At 41.3% G+C, this 17309-nt stretch overlaps 1 protein-coding gene across 4 annotated transcripts in view; it reads right to left on the bottom strand.

Annotated features, from left to right (window-relative positions):
• GRIA2 (glutamate ionotropic receptor AMPA type subunit 2) overlaps nt 1-14948 on the bottom strand; it is a 164934-nt gene extending 149986 nt beyond the window's left edge. For 3 of the 4 annotated variants that reach the window (XM_067035427.1, XM_067035429.1, XM_067035430.1), the window contains exons 1-2: nt 14401-14948; nt 13704-13844 (exon numbers count right to left, since the gene is read on the bottom strand). In XM_067035427.1, the coding sequence (XP_066891528.1) occupies nt 13704-13844; nt 14401-14488 (229 nt within the window). In that variant the 5' untranslated portion in view covers nt 14489-14948. Of the gene's footprint in view, nt 1-13703; nt 13845-14143; nt 14235-14400 lie in introns of those variants that run through there. The other variant, XM_067035428.1, reaches the window with a different exon arrangement.
• Between the last annotated feature and the right edge of the window lie 2361 nt (nt 14949-17309).

Genomic DNA, 17309 nt, shown 5'->3' with positions numbered 1-17309 from the left:
ATTGTACACTAGTCCTAAGAGTAGGTGAAAGCAGGCGTACTCCTACACTCTAGGTAGGAATGTAAAGCGCATACCTTTTTTGAATATGTAGCAAAATTTTAAATGCAAACATCCTTTGACTCAGTCATTCCACTCGTAGAAATCTATTCTGCAAACCCACTGGCACACATTATTAATATAGTCAGGAAAAGATGGAAACAGCCATCAACAAAAGACAGGCTAAATAACAACAGAATACCGTGCAGGAACTCCAAAGGAGGACACTGTGCAGATAAAAGAGGTCTCCAGTTTATGTTAATATAGCAAACTATCAAGATACGGAAAGAACAGTGTACTTACGACACTAGTATTTCTGGAAACCATTGACGGTGATTATCTGAGAGAAGCGGAATTAGGGGAGAAAATACATAGATAGTATTTATTATATCCCCTTTTGTAATGTTTAAAAATTACCACGTGACTGAGTTACTTACTGCATAATGTTTAAACCTCAAAACACAATCCTTAAGAATCTAAATTCTAATTTTTGCACGTTTTAGGTTTTAAATCACCCACAATACCTAAATGTTATGTTTGACAAATTTTCAATTCTTTTATATATTTCTTCTACATGCTAAAACTGATTCAATTTTGTTCAGATAATCAAGATTTTGCCACCTGAAATTTTCAAAGTTTTATTATAATCGTTTAGATCATATAAAGTCTGTTTTAACACTACCAGAGAAGTAGCCAGGTGTGTCTCTTAGATTACTCATAATAGCCATATGCATCAACATTTTTAATATTTTATACAACGTATTACAGTATTGTAAGACTTGCACCCTGCCTCTTCAGTAACAAACTAAAATAGTATTTATAATAATTAAATAAGTTACTCGACATCAAATTAATTTATATAAAACTACCCAGCAATTTCTGCAGTCTATGGTATTTCAAACTGAATTGAAGAACTTTTGGCAGAGAGGCCAAAAAAAAGGAAAATCTTGCAAAATAAAATATAAATTATCATCTCCAAATTTGATTCAAAAATTAAAACTGTTTACAAAAGATCCGCAATTCACATCACTGTTAATGTCACTAGTTCCTCATTTAGTTGTCCCATTTTTCAACAATATCTTCTAAGTCAGTAGATAAGCAATGAGTTTTCAGCTTCTACCTCTTTTATATTTTCTTCATAAATTTTTTAAAAATTGTACTTATTTACTTATTTTGGCTGTGTTGGGTCCCCGTTGCTGTGCGCGGGCTTTCTCTAGTTGTGGCGAGCGGGGAGCCCTCTTTATCGCGGTGCGCGGGCCTCTCACTATCGCGGCCTCTCTTGCTGCGGAGCGCAGGCTCCAGACGCGCAGGCTCAGTAGTTGTGGCTCACGGGCCCGGTTGCTCCGCGGCACGTGGGATCCTCCCAGACCAGGGCTCGAACCCGTGTCCCCTGCATCGGCAGGCAGATGCTCAACCACTGCGCCACCAGGGAAGCCCTTCATAATTTTATAATTACCATTTCTGCTCTTACGACACTTTGATCGAAATCTAGTTCCAAGGTAGACGATAATATTTATAAACGATCTGGAAACAATGAGTACACTATACATTCTGAAATAATACGAAAATCATGCAGCTGACCTGGGTTAACTACTTCCACTTTCGCCGCAAAAATAATTCTGCACCCATGAATAATTTGCAATACAGAAACCTTATCTTGTTCTTTGTCATCTGAGACATTACCTAAAAGATTGGCATTAAACAGGTATCTACTAAAATTTTAGAAAGGCAAAGAAAGAAGAGAACGCTGTGACGGATTTGGACGCGGTACGAGGCAGGCGACCGATCCACGGGGAAGATGCCATGAGGAGCCAGGCCCGTGTCTAATGTCACCCTCGTCACGGGCAAGGACGCCATCATTTCTATTTGCTCACATGTACTGATGGTGGAACGGATAACTGAACAGTATGACATATTCACACTTCACGATAACCCAAATCTGCATTTTTAACCTCAGGCATGATTTTTAGTTCTTACTGCTTATCTGTTTGGGGATCAAGAAAACATTAAAATTCTTGGTCAATGTGCACATTCACCAGTATTCTAAAAACGACAACAATAAAACCCTAGTCTCCGGTATTCGCTCAAATGGTTGTATTAAAGAAGCTTACTAATTTAAAAATGACACAGAGAGCTATGTTAGATCTCCTTAGCTACTTCCCTTCCATGCCTCTAAAAGCATGGAGCTAAGTGTATATAATTAATATGCACTTGGGGAGGTAGGAACTCACTGAAATTAGCAGCAGCAGTCACTGTAGTATATGGGACAATGATTATCATCTGAATCTGACAATTTCCTCATGAGGCAGGTATTATAATAGCGCCCACTTTACAGAGGAGGAAACAGGATTAGAAAGTTTAACTGTACAAAGTCTCAGAACTGGTAAATGTTGGAGCCGTAATTTCAAACCACACCTGCTCATTTTAATATACTGGCTGCGCTGCCCTCTGACACTGTGAAAAAACTGACCCAGGAAGCAGAGGTGTTTTCTAAAAGAAGTTCCTCCACAAATTTAGAGTTGCTTACAACTCCAATTTGTTTTCTCACCTGGAAATGGGTATAATAATAATTCCATTTATCTTATAAACTGTCCAGAGCTACAGCGAAGACCAAACAGCTAGGGAAGTGTTTTGAGAAGACAGAAGTTATGCATAAATATCAAGGTATTGACTATATAAGCTCTCTGAAGACAAGAATTTCCGTTTTATTTTCCTCCACCTCTCCAAGCACACTGTTCAGTTCACAGTAAAAGGCTGGGATACAGGGAAGAAGGGAATATTCGGGTCACTTAGGACAAACTAATCAAGGCTCTTATTTTCTCATTTCAACCCCCCCCATAACAATACCAGGCATGATGAGGAAACCGCTTCACCCCGCAAAAGAGAAAAACACACGCTCTGTGTCCTAAAGCTCCTAATCATATTCAAACCCACATTTTTCTGGTTCTAAAGGTTGGGTTCTCTCATCTGCTTTTCACTTAAAGAAATATAATTTAATTAATTAGGTGAAATAAACCATGAGGAATCTATAATGTGCACAGTTAGACAATGTGTGTAGCTATCTTAATTATGTGCTTGAAAGCCCCTCCAGGGATGAAGGAGCCCGAACTGTCCGACATCCTCCTGGAAGTGACACGCGACACGGTGATACTACTTGAGTTTCAGCATCTTGGCTTTTAAACAACATTCTCCTATTTTAGTGTGTGCTAAACGTATCCTCCAGGGGCTTATGCGGTTTGCTCTGTTAGTCTCTTCTTTGTCACCCAACAGTCCTGCCCTGCTATACAAACAGCAGAAAAAGATTCCAGCAAGAAACTAGAAATGCATTTTTCTCTGTCCTCAACAAGCGCTTATCCAAACCATCCAACGATCTCAACACAGAAAGTGATAACATGCCCGCTAACTTCCATGCACTTAGATATGCCAAACAGCCTTTTACGCCTATCCTCCATCTTCAAAATAATCCCATAATGTATGATTCCCTTTTACAAAGGTGGAAACGGAGACTTAGCTGCGCTGAACAACTTGCCTGATGTCACACATCTAACAGTAGGACCAGAATTCCGTTCCAAGTTCAGACTCAACTAATGCTCTTCTGTGTCCCAGGACATCATGGCTGCAAACTGCAAAGAAGCAACGTCTTTTATTTTTGTAGACAAAACGCTTGCACATTTATCATGAAGATGACAATTCTTGACTTGTCTGCGTTCTGAGAGATAAAGAAACAAACTGAAACGCTGTTGTTCCTCGATATTCCCTCTGAATTGTTGCCTCTGTTCCTAAAATTTCCTCTGCAGATGGAAATTAATAATAACACTGTAAACTAATAAAAACTTAAAAACTGATAAAACGAATAAGGCTACAAACTGTGAAAGTGCTCAGGAATTACAAAGCTCAATATCTCCATTTCATACACAAACTGAAAATGAGATTGAAATCTTTCAATTCCTCCCAAGCACAAGATAAGATATGAATAAAGAAGAAACTCATGCCCTAAATTGAAGTGTATCTCTCTAGAAAAAACTAGCAAACACACATTTTCCCTACCACGGCTGGAGATCGGCACTTCCAGAACTTTCCTTGCCAAACTCTTGCGAGGAGGAGAGACTGTGTTCTTAAGGGAAGCCCTCCTCCCATTCTAGAATCCAGGAGCTACTTCTGTGGTAGCTGGATTATTGAAAACAGGCAGTCCTTTTCAATATCTGCAATTCACAGTAACTGGCTTACATGAAACCTTCAAGGAATATGCTTAAAATGTTCCAAATTAGTGCCACTAAAATGTAGATGACAATATTCCCCAATATATGAACTAAACTGAGCCCCCTACACCTCACAATCTTTATTCTTCCGATTGAAACTACTCATCGTGTTCTGCGTTTCAGTCCCAAATTGTGCTTCAATAATTTTTTGCGTGACTAACTTTAATGACAAAAATCCCTATATATCATTCAAGAATTATCATTAATTTTGTTAAGTATTCTTGTAAGACATGCTAACATATTTTAAAATATATCTAGGAATGTTAGGACCATTATCTAGATGTTAAAAAAAGAGAATAAATCACCACCAGATAACAAACTAAAAGACAAATTTTTCTGTGTTCTGCTGAGAAGCCCTATTAGCATTTATCAGTTGTTGAGTTGCTAAATCATCTCAGGAACCTCAAGCAGGAGATAAAGTTTATTATGATCTCATAAATTCAAACCCTAGTAGGATGTTTCACATTACATAGTTTCAGCTACAATGTTTTCTGAAACTTTTCAGTCAATGTTTTACCTCATAATTAACAAGAATGACTTTTTTACCAGCCTAGAATAATAAAGTGCCTGAAAGTGGTGTTTTTTGCCTGTGAGGGATCCAGAATGTTTCTTTTCTTTCTTTTCTCCCTCTGAAGTAGTTAATAATATCTATCAAATTCTGTCTATCAAAAGTAATATTAGGATAAGAATTCACTGTTTTATAGTAGCTCAATGTGAGTACAGAAGCCTGACTGCAGACATGCAAACTAAGCAAACACCAGGTCAGCAAGAAGCTTAAACAAAAAGAGAGAGAAAAGGAAACAATGCCCGGTTCCAAATTCCAACTCCTCTGCCTCGTACACCAAGTGACACTGCCTCTTGGAATTGTTCCTGTTTGTCTACAGTCCCCTCTGACACATTAAGAAATCTTGCAATTTCAATCTACAACGAAGGATTTTTTTTTTTCCTTTTGGTGTAAAAATAATTATTTCAAAATGCTCATTCTACCCTTTTATTCTTGCATAAACAATAAAAAAAATACATAATCACATATTGCTGACATATTCTTACTGCAGTGGACCCAATACTTATGCAAGGGAAATTGTAAAATGAATACTAATTCTGAAAGAGTATTTTAATGCAAAGTCTTAGTATCAGCTGCAAAAGGTTTAGGGGCTGAGAAAACCTTTTTTTTTTTTTTTATCAAATTATATAACATGAGCTTCAATTAATTTTATGCTGAAGTTAGAAATGATTGACCAAGGCCATATTATGTTGTAGCGATGAAGAATTAGGTAACTTCTCTATGTTTTCGTAATAAGCATAGATACACTCAGTTTATATAAACATATTTCTATCACTTCAGTCAGTATCACTGGGTTTTTATAAAGACTAGACGAAAAATATTTGCATTGAAGGAACACCTTCTGAGGTACTGAAATTTGATCAGAGTACAAGTATCAGAGCAGCATAAAGTGAAAACCATAGTATTTATAGTTTGAAATTAACTTTACACAGAGGGTGAATAGCTCAGTAGAAAGATGATGCCCTGTTCAGAGGACTGTAGACAAACTAGAATTCAGGCATTTCTCAATTCAATTCAGTTTGGGCTCATACTGTACATACTAAAATAAAATCAGGAAAAAAATGTAGATATTAACATAACACAACCAAAACTATAAAGTAAAATTCTGAATAACAATTTAAATAGTAAAACTGTGACGGGTATATGTCATTTCTTTAAGAAATGTTGAGGTGAAAAGTAAAACCATCTAAGAAACTATCTCCTCATAAATCCCCTCCTATAATGAACCCTTATCTCCCAAACCTACTTGTTCTATTCAGTTGAAGACTCTTATAATTGTCAAGGTTCTACATTTTAAAACTGTCTTTAACCTTAAGCTACACATTAGTACTAAGCATTTTGGATGATTTTTTGCAATATTACGTTAATTAACATATGAAAAATAAAACTATAATTACAAGTTGAGTTTTATTTTTGCTGAAGCAAACTATCAATAGGATAAAAAATAGCTAAATTACTGGAAAACAAAGTGTAAGGATAAACTGCCAATACAAAAATGAAAAAAAAGGCAGGCGTATAAAAGAATCACACCCATTAGTGCAAATATTAAAGCAACTGGTCCGTAAGAAACTGTGTCTATAAATTTCTCATTCTCACATATCTCTAAAAAAAAATATTTTTGCAATTCGGTGATTTGTAAACAATTTGCTATGGTTACCAGGGGGGAAAGGAGGTAGCGAGGGATAAATTGGGAGACTGGGATTGACATATACACACTACTATATATGAAACAGATAACTAATAAGGACCTACTGTAGAGCACAGGGAACTCTACTCAGTACTCTGTAATGACCTATATGGGAAAAGAATTTTAAAAAGAGTGGATACGTGTATATGTATAACTGATTCACTTTGTTGTACAGCAGAAACTAGCACAACACTGTAAATCAGCTGTACTCCAGTAAAAATTAATTAAAAATAAAATAAAATAAATATTGGAGTTTTTTAAAAAGTTAAATAAAACTTGAAGGAATTCACAGAAAATTGTGGTATATAATATCCTGAGGATGGGGGGTTGGGGGGAGATAAGACAATTTTGTGGCTATTCACGGTATATGAACAGTCACTTTTTGTGGAAAGTCCAAACCAAAAATGGAAGCCGGGCACACCCATAGTCCTCAGGGCCCTGAGAAAAAGGACCCCTGTATTCTAACCACTGCAACACGGCTTCTGCATCACCCCAACAGCATTTATTTCAGCAAAGCATTTTAACATAGAGCAATGTAGCTTTAGGGATAAATATATTAACTTTGAGCATATCTAAGTTGTAGAGGAAAATGAAAAATGTATCACACCTCTATCTAAATAGGATCAGAGGCAGATTTTACCCAATAAATTGTTTCTTTTGAAATCCAAAAGTGGCATAAGAGCAAAATTCTGACTTTAACAAGTATAATTCTGTAACAAGAAATTCTGCTATATGCGGTCTGTGTAATAGATAAAAAATCGTGAAGGATACAAAGCCAGCAGTGGCACGACCCTGCCTTTAAGAAAGGCATGTTTTCATTCTCTACGTCAATTTTTAAATGTCTTCATTTTATAAATTAACATTATCAAAACTGACAAAATACTTTAAACTGAATAGTAACCAAAAATAATAGGTATTAGACGACTAATGGACACCTCTGTAAGAATCACGTTCATTTTTCTCCCAAATTAGTGAAACCTGCTTTGAGAAACCTTTTAGTTTTGGAAAATGTTTAAATTGTGGGTGATTTTGAGATTCGAAAAAAAGTCGTGGGTAACCTTGAATTCAACAACTAATTTTCCTATTGTATTGACGAGGCAGAGTTACTTAAGACGTTTGGCAATGAGTTATTCAGAACATTAGAGAAAACCTCAGAAAATGTGAATGAAAATTGCCGGAATAAAAGAGCTAGGATTTTAATCATGTCTGGGGAATCTTCAGTAGAATTCAGTTAAAGAAGAAAAATATAATTTACCCAGTGGCCACTAACATCCCAATAAAATGTTTAAATCTAATACAAGATTTTAGCTCTAGTGGAGTATATCCTCTGCTTACCTTAAAAAAAAAAAAAAACTATTTCAATTTAAGTTTATTTCCTGTAATAGCATCTGCTCTGCAGATTAAGCACTTTCAGTGACTTATTTTAAAAGGGAGGAGAAGGAGGAGAAGAGAGGAGGAGGAGGGAAAACACCCCAAGCTCTTTGAAAAGTCAACCATACAGCAACACCTGATGGAATAACCAGGAAACAACTGGTCCTCTACAGCCTTCCTTAATATTGTCAGGGCTCCAGAACGTCTGAAAGTGTGAGTGTTTCTGGAAGAGATTCCGAGGGAATCTGGGCTCTGGCATGAATCAGCATTTTATGGTCCTAACGTCAAGGTGCAATGACCCCATCACTTTAAAGTCTTGACAAGAAAGGGAAGCCTCTTGAGTCAGCACGTTGAAGTCTGCAAGCCCTCAAAAAGGAATAGCCCAGGAATAAATTCCTGTTACTATGAAGCTTCTACAGTTTCATACAGTAATTTTTATTTAAATACTCAGTTTCTCACATCTGAAATAGAATATTTCAACCAAAGCCATTCTTTGATTTCTGTTTGGTATAATGTCTTTTCTTGAAATTCTCTTGTGATATACATGGAGTATGAAAGCTTAACTACAAAAAAAATCAAATGATAAATTAATTATTCTCACGTATTAAGAGCTACTTCATTCTTTGTAACTTCCAATTGCTTATAAATCGAAGATTTACAGCCCAGGTTGTAAGGTATTGTGTTCTGGTACATTTGTCCCCAGTTTTCTTCACACCGCAAATTCTCATAATTGCTTAAAGAGCATCCAAGGTGATTCTAGTTTTAAGAAATTTTTGCATACATTAAAGTGGGTAACTCCAGGCTCTCAGAAATACCTCGACAAAATGACAAAACATGATAGCCCAGCCAATCTATAATTACTCAGAATCTATAATTATAACTATACAAACACACACACACAAATTCATGCAAAGTGTAATAAAGGTTTAGCAAGCACCAATTAATGTGATGAACACAGATACACAATCTCAATAATTCATGACTGAAATTCAATCATAAGAAATATACCTTAAAATAATATCTGAAGTACCTACTGGATAGCACAGGGAACTCTACTCAATATTTTGTAGTAATCAATAAAGGACAATTTTATATATATATATATGTATATGATTCGCTTTGCTGTACACCTGAAACTAACACGACATTGTAAATCAACTCTACTCCCATAAAATAAGTAAATAAATAAGATCTGAAGCATCAAGGTTAAAAAGTCTTGATTCTTTCTCCAAGGAAAAAGTATACTTTTAGAATTCTCTCTTGTCCGAGAGCATTTATAAATCAATGGTGTTCCTGAATTTCTTTCCAAATCAAATTCACAAGAAGATTGAAGATAATCTATTTTTAAAATAAAATCGAAGGCACTCTTTTTAAAAAGCATTTGGAGCTAGTTTTCAAACACATCATTTTAAGTGAGTTTTTCCAAAATAGATGCCATTTACACGTATTTCTTCCATCTCTCTAAATGAATGGGTTTATGTTGCTTCAAAAGGCAGCGTGTGCAGCAGTTTTACAAAAGAACAGTATTTCTCCAACATCTCCATCTGCTGGCTTAGAGGAAAAGTAGATTTTATCTGATGTTTCTTGAAATTTAATATTTTTATAATTTATTGTTATGAAATTGAAATACGAAACTACTAAATTATTTTTAAATAGCTTAATAGCTATTTGTCAAAGTCTTTCAGTAAAAATTAGGAAAGATTTTGAAGAGGACATTTACTATTTAATATGTTTAATTCCAAAGCCCTATGTGATCAAATACTCATGTTCATAGCCCTTTTAGACAGTTTTATTTTGTTTAAAATAAAACAAATTTACTAAAACAAAGTTTTAGTAAATAGTACATTAAACTTTATTACAACTTTTTAGAATGTAAACATATGTAGTATTCGCCTAAAACCTGCTGTTGATTTTGTTAACCTATACACAATATGTGGTGTATACACATATGCCGATATCACATTTATTATTTTCACAAAAATGTTGAGTTACTTTAATAAATTGCTTTTGTAGAAAAACTACTAGAATATCTCCACATCCTCAGACTAAACTTCTTAGACAAGACCCAGCAGACAGTGCACAGGAAATGCATCCAGGCCAATAAGGATTTGAAAACTATTTGAAAGAGCATTGAGGGGAAAGGTTAGGAAAAAATGAATTACTGTAGGAACAGCATTCGTTTATTCTCTGACATCTAGAAGACACTCAGCAAATACTGAAGGGGGCGGAGGGGGGGAGGAAGGAAGGAAGGAATTCTTGAGGCCCATTACTGATTCAACTGTTGAACATCAGATGCTAATTTATTTATTTTTCTGATTTCATGGATTTTCTCATATTGAAGTCTCATGTTTGAGCAACCTTCAGGGAAAAAAAAAACCCTCACCTTAGTAGGCTCTCTAGCTAATAAGAAAGAAGGAGGAAAGGAAGTGGGGAGGGAGGGGAAAATAAAAGGAGAAAGTAAGAAATTGGAAATGTGTCTTTATTTCCTCAGGTACCCATGGAAACAAATGGGAACAAGTAGGTCCTTCCATTATTCCCACTGTAACTGTGAAACAGGGAGTGGGAGGGAGCTCAGAGCCTGCACAGTCACTTACCCAGTTCAGAATATAATGACTTCATTTCGTTTGCATAACCTTAACCCATTCCATGGATCCTGCTGGACCCTGAAAGCCCCTTCGGCCTCAGCAGTTCCAAAGAAGTCCCTCCGTCTCAGGAATACAACTAAATTAGCAGACTAATATCTCTTCTAGTTTGAAATTATATTAAGGTTTACCACTCTGCTTTCTTAATATATTAAATTTATACGTTACATTTAGGGTTAAATTTACCCTATGGGATTTTTATGATTTAACTCGGAGCAAGGACAAGCTACTTTATGAACACTGATTGATGATACACATTTTAATACTGGAGTTAAGAAGCAGAATTCCTTAGATTTCTGGAGGAAATGGAAGAAAGTCGGTTGGGTTTCTATCAACATATTTGACACTGCTGCTTCCACTTCATATAGGAAAGAATCATGGATTCCCCTGACTGAGAAGACAAGGAAACAAAAGCTATGGAGAAAAAGCCTTGAGCACGATTTAAGTGATCAAGACTCATCTTAATAAATTTGATATTAGAGATCTCCATTCATTTCTTGACTGCTAACTTTAGGAGTATAGTTTATACAAGCATCTCTCTCTCTCTCTTTCTCTCTCTGAAAAGAGGTACACTAATTTTACATTTTCTATTGCTCTTGGGGAAAAAAGAAAAAAGGATACAAACACTCCATTTCATTTTGCAAACTCCTTATTGTAAAATTCCTAAAGGAATGAATTTAGGAATTCCTAAATGAATGAAGAAATTGAGTGCCTGGTCAATGAGTTAATGTCAACTCCAGAAAATTCTATCCAATGAGTCTCTCTTCTGTACCAGGGCCTCAACTAGTTCTGTTCAGCAATCGGTAAGACTACTTATAACACGGGAGTTGCAGAGACCATGGCTCTGAATTCCCGTGTCGGAAACTTGAAAATGCATTCAGTTCCTCACCATAATTTGTTTTAGTGTCTTAGAATAATCCACAGAGGAGAAAATTTGGGACCTGGAGACATGTAACTTTTTATTTCAGCTCCATTTTCTAAGAAAAAAAAATCTGTGCAAAATGAAGATGTGATTTTCCCATTTTCTCAGAATTGTGGTCAAGCGAATTCAATTTTGTGTGTGTGTGTGTGTGTGTTTAAATGAAATCTATCTCTTATTACATGTACTCATTCTGTGGAAATGGATGGATTTATATAGACGTGTTTAATATATGTACAGTTTCTGCCTGCATATCTTATTTCAATAAAATTTATATTAAATAAATCTATGCACAAATCTTGAGATTGAGGACGTAAACTAGTCGCCTCACCTCACCTCGCCGTGACTTTTTAGTCCTTACAGAGGCCCAGCACAGTCATGCAGCGTTGGGAATGAAGACATATTCTCTGCTCTCAGGGCACCTGTCTCCTGTGCTCTCAGCCAGGCCCTGGCATGATTTTCACCAATGAGTGAACTTCTCTGTCATTGCCCATATTCACATTGTTTTCACCTTGTTTTAAAACTCTAGATCCTTCCAATAATCATAGTCTTGCCTGAGGTTCATTACTTCCCACAGCATTTTCACACTAGTATACAATTACATACAGTCAGATCCTTAGCACAGTTGTGTGTCAGATTCACAATTCAGGGGAAGAAAAAGGAAACCTGATATCAAATCAAATGAATAATCAAAATCTGATAGGTAAACAGGTCAAGCATAAAAGCCTTCAAAACTTAAACTACAGCCGGTTTCTTTGTATACATACATATATATATATAAATTTTCCAAGATATATATTATTACATTCTTCTATGGAGTTTTTTTTTAAACTGCAAATCCACTTAAGCCTCTCTCTCTCTCTCTCTCTCTCTCTCTCCTCCTCACCGTGCCCAGTTCCTTTTCTCACTTAGAACCAACATGTGAAGAAAACACACAACACTGAAATCTTCTTAAACAGGTTTTCCTAGACAGTTGACTTCTCAGCATCTAACAGAGCCACGATGACGACCCCTGCTCCATCGGTCAAAGCCAGCGGCTTCGTTCCTGCATTCATTCGGTGGACGGGAGCTTCAAACCGAGCGGATGCTGTTTCTGACACTACAGTCGGGCTAACCCACGGGCTCTACGCTTAAGGCTTTTCACGGAGCCGCGGGACGGCCGCCAGCTGCCTGTCTACCGGGGGGCCTCCGCGGTCGGGCTTTCTCCGCGGCCAGGTTCCGCGGGCTCCGTCGCAGGTAGCCGGAGTGCGAGGGGGGCCATCTGCAAGCCCGCCCGCGAGACTGCCAACTGTGCAATAAGCACCGAGGCCGTCAAGCCCGAAAAGAGTCCCCGCCACCCAGCCGGCAGGAAAGGATGCCAGCCGCTGGCGGAGGGCAGGGGCTCCGGGGGCGGCCGCGCCTGGAGCCGGGCCGGCCGGCCTTCCCCCGGAACCGCGCGGGGGCTTGACTGCTTGGGTCCCAGCGCTCGGAGGCCCGGATGCAGCTCCGCGGCCGGTGCCCGGACACCGCGCGCCGCGCCGGGACGAGCGGGACGGCTGCGCGCGCTAAGCTGGCTGCTCGGCCGCGTCGCCAGCTTCCGCACCCGGCGCGTCCCGCCGCTCTCGCGTCCTTCTCCTCCCGCGGCCGCGGCGGGAGCCCCGCGACCTGCGGACGAGCGCCCCGGGCACGCTCGCCGCTGCGCTCGGGCCGCGATCCCCGGCCTGCGTCAGCCGCGCCGCGGCCCTCGGGGGGCGTCGGGTGCCGAGCGCACTGCGGGACCCCTGTGACAACGTGTCCCGTCTCGGGGGAGCCTACAGCCTCACGCGGTCCGCACGGGGACCCCGAGCGGGGCCTGCGGATTCCAACCCGGGGCCGTGGCTTCACCAGGCAGCCCGACGGCGCGCCCCGGGGCACCGCGTGCTCGCGGGGCGCGGGGGTGAAGGGCTCGCCCTGAAGACTCCAGCTACGCCGGGAGCCCTGCACCCAAGGGCGCCCCCTCACCTCCGACACCCACCCCACCCGAGCTCCAGGGCGCACACTCTCCGCCGCCTTTCGCCGGCTCTTCACCGCCCCCCAGGCCCCAGCCAGCGGGGGTCCCCGCGGTCGCCGACACCTTCCCCCGACGCTGCCACACGCACGCGCGCGTGCAGTCACTGCGCCCCGACACTGACACGCAGGAACACACACACACACACACCAGCCCCCGCGCGGCCCCCCCGAAAGTGCATAAATATTCCTTACTCACAAGCATTGGTGACTGCGAAGCTGTTGGCTACCTCCAAATTGTCGATGTGGGGTGTCAGTCTGAACTCCGAAGTGGAGAACTGAACCATCCCTACCCGAAATGCACTGTATTCCTGATCGGCGCCCCTGGGAAACAGGCCCCCTGCAAAGAACAAACACCAAGCGGGAGGACAGTGTCAGCGCCCGGCGGAAAGCAGGGGAGCCCGCTAGCGCCCGACTGCCCCGGAGCCCCTCGTTCACACTAGCAGGCCGAATAAACACATCCACGGACCCGGGAGCCGGTGTGTGTGTGCGTGTGCATGTGCGCGGGGGGGGCGGCAGCATCCTAGGCCGAGGGTCAAGGCACAGGGGGGCCCGAGGGCAAGGAGGGTGGCCAGAAACGTCCTCCCTTCCTAGTGAACACAAGCTGTGCATTCAGAGCCCTAGAGAACCTGAACAAACCGGAAGATGCTGTGACGGCAGATGGAATAAAAATCTGGGGGTCATTAAAGAGAAGCCTTTCCCTCTCTTGTATCAGAGGCATAGTCTTCTGCCTTTGCCTCATCCTAAGGAAAACATATATATTCCAGGCAGTTTAAATCTGGAATGCAGTCAAGGTATGACATAAGTCTACATGACATGAATTAATTTGTCCACCGTGAACAAAGATTACCACCAAATTATGCACAATTCAAAAGCAGAGCACAAAGGGTACCTACCTATCTGTATGCTGTTAGAAGAGACACCGAAAATCAGTCCCCACAAAACAGGAGAAAGGAGGACAGATATATGCATAATCTTTTGCATTTCCAAGAAAAGTAGAGCATCCACAAAATACCCTTTTTTTTCCCCCCTTTTCCTCCTCTTCCTTCTTTGGCCGTTCTCCTTGGCAAATTAGATCCTCTGCATTTTGAGACAGCAATGTAGCACCGAGCTGCTAGAAACACGAAGTGGTGGCAGAGGAATCCCTATTTCCCAGGTCCTGCGGGTGGCTGCCGCCCTGCGCCCGGTCCCCGCTCGCGAAGTCCGGAGACTGGTTGGATGCAGCTTCCAGCAGGCTGCCGCTGTGGTCCCAGCGCCTCGGCACACTCAGCACCCTCCCATGCACTCACACACTCACCCTCGCGCGCTTCTCCCTCTCCCGGCTCTCACACGCGCGCGCGCGCACACACACGCGCACACACACACACATACACACGCACGCACACGAGTCCCAGAGACGGGCCCGGCGCGCGTGCGCGACTCGCCGCGGGCGGGCGGCCGGGACGCCCCTCCCCCCGCGCGCCCCGCGCGCCCCGGCGTCGCGCGCACGGAGCTGGGAACGCGGCTCCGAGCCGGGTCGCCGCGGCCCCCCGGCGAGACCTCGGGTCTCGCGAGCTGTCGCGCCCACCGGCGCTCGCCTTTCAGCACCGCGGACAGCGCCCCCGCTCCGGCCGGCGCGGCGCGGCGCTACCTTTGTGCCGCCGCGGCGGCTGCGGCGCTGGGAGCTGCTCCAACCCGGACCGAACGCGGCAAAGCCCGTTTCCGGCTGCCGTGCGAAGCCGAGTGGCTCCGTGCTGCTGGCGGTGAAGCGTTCTCTCACCAGGCCCTACTGCCGTACGATACAAGCAATTCTGATTTTTATCTTCCAGAGCCTGTAAAACCCACCCAGCAATAGCGAAACGCTGCCCCCCACCGCACCTGATCCACCAGGAAAGCAAGCGAGCAAACAAAACACCCATGAGGAGGGGCTCCAAAACTGTCAACTTTAGCTAAATGGGAGGTAGCCAGGATCCAGGGAAAAACCCCGAGGTCTATCTTTAAAGGCCAAAGCCGCACAGGAGAAGATCAAGACTGAACCTTTGAAATACTCTGCACGGAAATCGCATCTTAACACTGTGCCCAGCCTGCTAAGTGCGGGTCCCTCTCGCAGCTTTCACTGCAGACTTCCCCCCCCCGCCCCCCCACCGTCGTAGAGACATGTGTAGTTTTGGCCGTAGAAGTCTGTCTTTGCACAGCTTGAAAGCAGAAGACTCCGTTTCAAGGAAAGCTTCGTAGGATAGAGAAATTAAAAGATGAAGCAAGTCTGGAAAGGCCGCTGAGCTGCACACCCTTTCCCAGAGACTGAGTTAGAAACCGGCTGCTCCATCGCGTTTTGGTCGTGAGTTTTGAAAATAACCACCGCCCCAAGAAAGTAAAGCAAGCTCTCGCCCCTTTGACCCCGCGAACTGGAGACCACTGGAGAAGAAAGATGAGGCTAGGGATGAAAAGTTTGTGGGGAGGGGGGTGGTGAGCAGGATAGAAGCCTGGGCTTCCCCGTGGGGACTTAGGGGCCTCACACTGCCTGCCAAACTGATGCCTGGGACCTGCTGTGGCAGAAATTCCTCACTCCGTCTATGGCTTTTGCGGTTTAAACAAAGAAATCGAGGACGACTGAGTGCAAGTGACTGTTTCCAGGAGGCAGGAGATCGGAGCCCACGATACGGAAGGCGTAGCCTGGTAATATGTCAGAACGGCAGGAGTTCGTCTATCGTGCTGCTTTCCTGTGCACTCGTCCCATTGGTATCATTCGTACAGCCTCCTTGTTGACTGTAGTGCCCCATACTTGACCCTTCACCACTTTGGGCCTCAATTTTTTTAAAAAATGGGAAAGATGAGCAAAGCGGCCTCTATGGCTCTCTAATCCTGTAATCCTGATTTCAAATCATGGTCTTTCCCTGTTTTTGATTTTCGGTATGTTCTCCTAAGCCAGGAAGTAAAAATATCCATAATCAATTATGAAGTTTTTTATACTACAGGTACAAATACCTCCCAATTTTATCACCAAGAATTTATTTTAGTCCATTAATAAACACTTCTCTGCATATAACAGGTGTTGTGAGTCAAAATGCATTTAGCCTTTTAAAAAATTAAAAAGGAATAAAAATGGTGAGAAGAACATAAATAAATATATATCCAAGTTTACAATATAAACAATAATTAAATACATCTTATCTATTCAATCACTAGTTGTGATGTAAGTCACCAAAATGATTTGAATTATTCTCTAAAATATTTTTAATGTGTAAAAGAATGAATAACAACTCAGGGCAAAATAAAACTTACTTTTTTCAGCCATATTTTTTCTTCATTCAATTTTTTTCCACAAGAAAAACTTCAACTTCATGCCAAGTAACTAGGAATGAAAGGAGAGAGAGAGAGAAAGTTAAATGTGGAGAATTGGTCATGGTTGAAGTATGGGTCAATGTAAATTATTTTATTTTTTTGAAGAGGACTTTTTAAAAACTATTTTCATCTTAATCTATTTTAAAGTCGGGGAGAAGATGGACTCAAAATGGACTGAATTACATTCTATAAAAACAAACAATATAAAATAAGAATTTGCTGAATCATAGAAGCATCTTTCCTAGTAAATAATATGTAATAACTCAAGGCAAGTATTACTGTTTAGTGACCAATTATAATCCATGTATAAAATGGAAATAATTTTAGTAGGCATGACTTGTAATTCAACTGTTTTTCTGTTAATGTGTCTTTCACAAGGCATGTACCTTTTGCATCATATATAGATACATCTCCTGCAGTATTAGCATCACTGTACTTATATTATCATTCATGGAACTTTTTCAAATTCACTATAACATTTATT

Source organism: Kogia breviceps, chromosome 6 (genome assembly GCF_026419965.1).
Source record: "Kogia breviceps isolate mKogBre1 chromosome 6, mKogBre1 haplotype 1, whole genome shotgun sequence".
In the NCBI taxonomy this organism is placed as follows: Eukaryota; Metazoa; Chordata; class Mammalia; order Artiodactyla; family Physeteridae; genus Kogia; species Kogia breviceps.
This window is presented reverse-complemented; position numbering and strand designations above follow the sequence as displayed.